Here is a 4283-nt window from a genome sequence, read left to right on the forward strand (position 1 = left end):
CGTGAAGCCTCCGCTGGGATGTTGCAGGACAAGCTTCGCTACCCCAGCCAGCCCCTGCTTTGGCCACCTCCCCCGCCCCATTGGAGGCACCCCAGCTTTGCCCAGGCCCTGCGCGACGAGCCCCATATGGGGCCCAAAGGGCCTGGATCTAGGCTGAGAGGGCACAGACCCACCGCACTGCGCGCTAACCAGCCATACCATCGTCAGCCCGCCGCCGGGGCTGCGCCGCCCGCAGGCGTGCCGCTGCCGGAACCTCCATCAGCGAAGGAGCACCGCCGTCGGACAAGAGGACCCCGTGCCCCCCAAACGCACGGGGAAGAGGTGCTCCTCCGCCACCGGCACCGTGCGGGCTTTTCCCCGGCGGCCTGCACCGATGGCGCTGACTAGGGAGGGGAGGCTGGTTGGGGCGTTAGGGATTGTCATCCGTTGGGAGCAATGCGGACGGCCGAAGTGTTTTCCCCTATCTCCCGTGTATGGTTGTTTTGATGGGACAAACAATATTACCGCTTACGAAAAAAACAAGGAAAACTGAAACAAAATTACTTAAAACAGGTAGTAATAAATCTACATAAATAATAAGAAGTCGTACCCACGGGCAACACCTAACTTTGCGAGGTGTCCGTCCGGTGAACTTCATCTTTATGCTTAACGCTAATCTTTCCCTTCAGATGCTACCTTCCGTGAAACTTCCCAGAATGGTTTACAACATGTGGTACATTGAGAAGCAACAGTGCAAAGAATGCAGCCGTGCAAAACCACTTTTGCAACACAAACACAAATATTTGTATTGCGCCCAGAAACGTTGCAGTATGTCACCGATGTGTATGCTTTTTAAGTCAGGTGAATTCGATTGGGAGAGCAAGAAAAAATGCAGCAAGAACGGCTAATACATCTACGACTATGGGCACTTCAATACTTTGGAACCCTTTTGGTTTACAAGTTACAGTCCCGAAAACAGCTTCAGCACAGCAAACAGCACACTACAGAGAGAGAACAACACACTACAGAGAGTTCAACAAAAACAGACGTGATTATTCTTGTATCCCATCCTGCACTCTTTGGTTCAGCTCGTTCAAGTTAAGGATCATACTAGCGGCGATTTCTCCTCCTCTACTCCACCTCCTCGCCGCTTGTCCTCGCCGAGCTGCGCCACCATCTTTGCCTGCTTGCGCTCGGCCAGGTTCTTCTTCTCCTTGTCCTCTGGCAGGAGCCTCAGCACGATCCCCATGGTTATCAGTAGGAGCCCTGAGACGTGCTGCTCCGTCATGGGCTTCGTGAATATCAGGTACGAGAGGAGCAGGGTCACCGCCTTCCTCGCCGTCGTCACCATGGCTGTCGTCGCGGCGCCAAAGAGCGCGATTAGGGACAGCACCGACACCTGCCCAACGAACGTTGCCATCGCCTCGAACACTAGCACGGCGTACACGTACAAGTGCTGCATGAGTCAAATGAACATAAACGTCAGTCAGATTAAAACAATTCAGCAATCTTTTTTTTGGGTAACTCAGGTCAATCTTTTTTAGTGATATTTTTGGGAGAAGTACGACGGCAGCAACTTAGATACGAGCACTTTTGACTTTTAAGTGGATCAGATACTTTTCCAGACAATGTGGTCAGAGTAATATCACCAGAGTGGAGAATATAGTGCTGGCATGTCTTGTTCACTACAAAGATATATTCTTTCTACTGAAGATGGATTCCTATACACAAAAGAGCAATTGATTCTTTTGCTACCATCTGGTTTGTATACATTCTGAATGAAAGTATCTGATGATTGAAAAGCTTAGACATCAGGAGAGCATGGAGCCGAGATTCTAATTTTGTACCTGAGAACATGCACTCCATGCCGTTGTGAGCTCCCCCGTTAACACCATTGGCACGGCAAGGAATGGTAGCCCAACAACAGTTGAGCAGAACAGCATCTCCATCTGATCAAAGAGTAAACCTTCAGTGTCAGTGTTCATGTAATTCAGTTCTCATGGAATAAAAGGAAATCAAAATATACATAAGGTACCTGCGTGGTGTCTGGGTTCATCTTAAAGATGGCTTCCTGCAGGTTGCCGAGGAAGGCATCCATGACGAGCGCAGCGGACACCATTGTTACGCCGATCATGCTAAAATTAGGCGATGTTTGTGCATCCGCGAGTGTGAAAAGAATGAGGCCAATGACGAGCATCACCGCTGATACGTACTCGTGGAACGGGTACTTGCGTCTTAAACCGGGGATGAATGCACCCATTATCATCACCGGCAAAACCTGAATGACAAAGTAATCACCAATAGTCAACGCACTACCAAATCAAAGCTTGAAAATATGACAAGTGGTCAACATTCACATGGGTTTGTTCTGCTTCCTAGGGACAGGGAATGAGGAAGTACTACGAGCATCAGGTCAACTCCTTCAGCTTACTGTACCTTTGCGACAGGATTACTGCTACTTTGCGTACGATGTCATCAAAAGATAATAACTTTTAAATAGTTTCTTACTGACAAAATGTTGGCCAAAATCAAACGTTTTTTTATCAAAAGAAGTCAACTTGTATGACTAGCCTAGGATAGAAGCATTCAGAATGTGTCTAGCCAAAGGAGTGCTATGCCCATCTCAAAAATAGACTGATGGTCGAATCGGAATACATCATTGCACCGGATAGCTTGCACCCAGCCAAACTGATGTCAGATTCTGTTCTGAATTGGAGTATTTCCCAGCACAGAAAGTTCCCCTGTTTCTCACGCAAGGACACGGCATATTTCATGCCGCGATAAAATAGGAACGACAAAGTGTATCTACATTGTCACGAACAAGAAAGAACAGAAAAGAGAAGAGGTTTCTACAATCGTCGAACCTTGGTGGATTTGAACATGATCTGTGCTGGGTAATTGAGGAAGGCGAGGGAGCCCTTGGTGAGGCCGTTGGAGCCCATGAGCACGGCGGAGAGGCGCACGTAGGTCCGCCACGGGTTCACCATCTGCTTCATCGTGAACCCCTGCAGCCGTATGAGGCCCAGGTACACGAACCCCTGCACGAACGTGAAGTACCATCCGTAGCTGCAGCAGCACGGAGACTGTTATTTAGCACACTGTTCCGCAACAATCACAGGTTTTGATCGTTAGGCAGGTGTGCACAAGCGCAGACTTCTCACCTGAACTGAAGCCGGTTGTAGACGTATTCCTGTAGCAGGAAGAGGAGAAATTAGGCACGCGGAATTAAATGTGAGAAAACGATTTGGAAACGGGACGAATGGAAGATACGTGTGTCAGCAGTTTTTTGTGTGGAAAATGTATACGAACGGAAGAAGAAAGATCGTATGCAGAAGTTTTGGAGAAAAAAGGAAAAATGATGTTGACCAGGCAACTCTACTCTACCAGTCCACTACGAAGAAAACGATGCGTTGATCGAGAAGAAACGGTATCGTAGCCCCGATTCGAGGTTTCCGTGCAGGTCGATCTGAATAACCAAATGCGTGCGCTCTGATCGAGTCGCAGAAATAGGCCGCAAAATCATTGCGAGATATTCATTCATTCATTACAAATGACGGACGGAGGAGTATATCAGTGTTATCGATACTGAAATACTGAATCCGATGGCACAGAGGATGGTATGTTCTCATAATCAACAGGGAATTGGGAGGAGGAGGAGGAGAAGGGGTGACGCAAGTACCTCGCAGATGCCATTGACGAGGTAGCCGAAGAAGAACCCGGAGGAGCAGATCAGGAACTGCTGCCAGACGGGCCTGTCCGTGAGCGACACGCCGAAGAGCCGCCTCCCCTGCTCCTCCCCGCCGCCGGTCATGGCTCCGCCCGAAACGCCGACGACGTACGAGGCAGGAAACTACTGGCGAAATCTCCTCCCCAGAACTAATGGGCGGAGCCGGGGCCGGGGACGGAGGAAGATACGGAGGGACAGACGGCGGGACGAGGACGAAGCAGAGGACCTCGCGAGAAGGAAAGAAATACGCGAGAGGGAGCTGGCGGCTTTAAAACGCTTCCTTGTATTGCCGGTCGCGTGTGGAGTCGCCCAGGCCGGAGACCGGAGCTATGTGGAGAAGTCTTTGAAGAGCCGCCTCGTTTTTACAGCTCGTACAAGTAACTGCCGCTGTGCTGTGCTGTGCTGTGCTGCCTCGTCTTCGTCGTGGTTGGTCTGCATGCGCCGGGAGATCTAGCGAGGAGGCGGCCCCGACGGCGACGGCGTCGGAATCGCGGCGTGCGGTTGACTGGGGGAATAAACTTGTGCTGCGCGGGACGGGACGACCGGCGACCTGATTGACTAGACGGAGGGGAGCCTG

The 4283-nt window shown here is 50.5% G+C and overlaps 1 protein-coding gene across 1 annotated transcript; it reads right to left on the bottom strand.

Moving 5' to 3' along the window:
- Positions 1-850: 850 nt before the first annotated feature.
- On the bottom strand, positions 851-4040 carry LOC127297357 (UDP-galactose/UDP-glucose transporter 2). Its single transcript, XM_051327667.2, has 6 exons — positions 3659-4040; positions 3141-3169; positions 2844-3045; positions 2015-2257; positions 1827-1928; positions 851-1435 (listed from the first exon to the last, which is right to left on the bottom strand). Exons 1-6 carry the CDS (start codon positions 3788-3790, stop codon positions 1085-1087), a joined length of 1059 nt encoding a protein of 352 aa, XP_051183627.1. The 5' UTR covers positions 3791-4040; the 3' UTR covers positions 851-1084.
- Between the last annotated feature and the right edge of the window lie 243 nt (positions 4041-4283).

This window comes from Lolium perenne, chromosome 4 (assembly GCF_019359855.2).
Source record: "Lolium perenne isolate Kyuss_39 chromosome 4, Kyuss_2.0, whole genome shotgun sequence".
Taxonomy (NCBI): domain Eukaryota; kingdom Viridiplantae; phylum Streptophyta; class Magnoliopsida; order Poales; family Poaceae; genus Lolium; species Lolium perenne.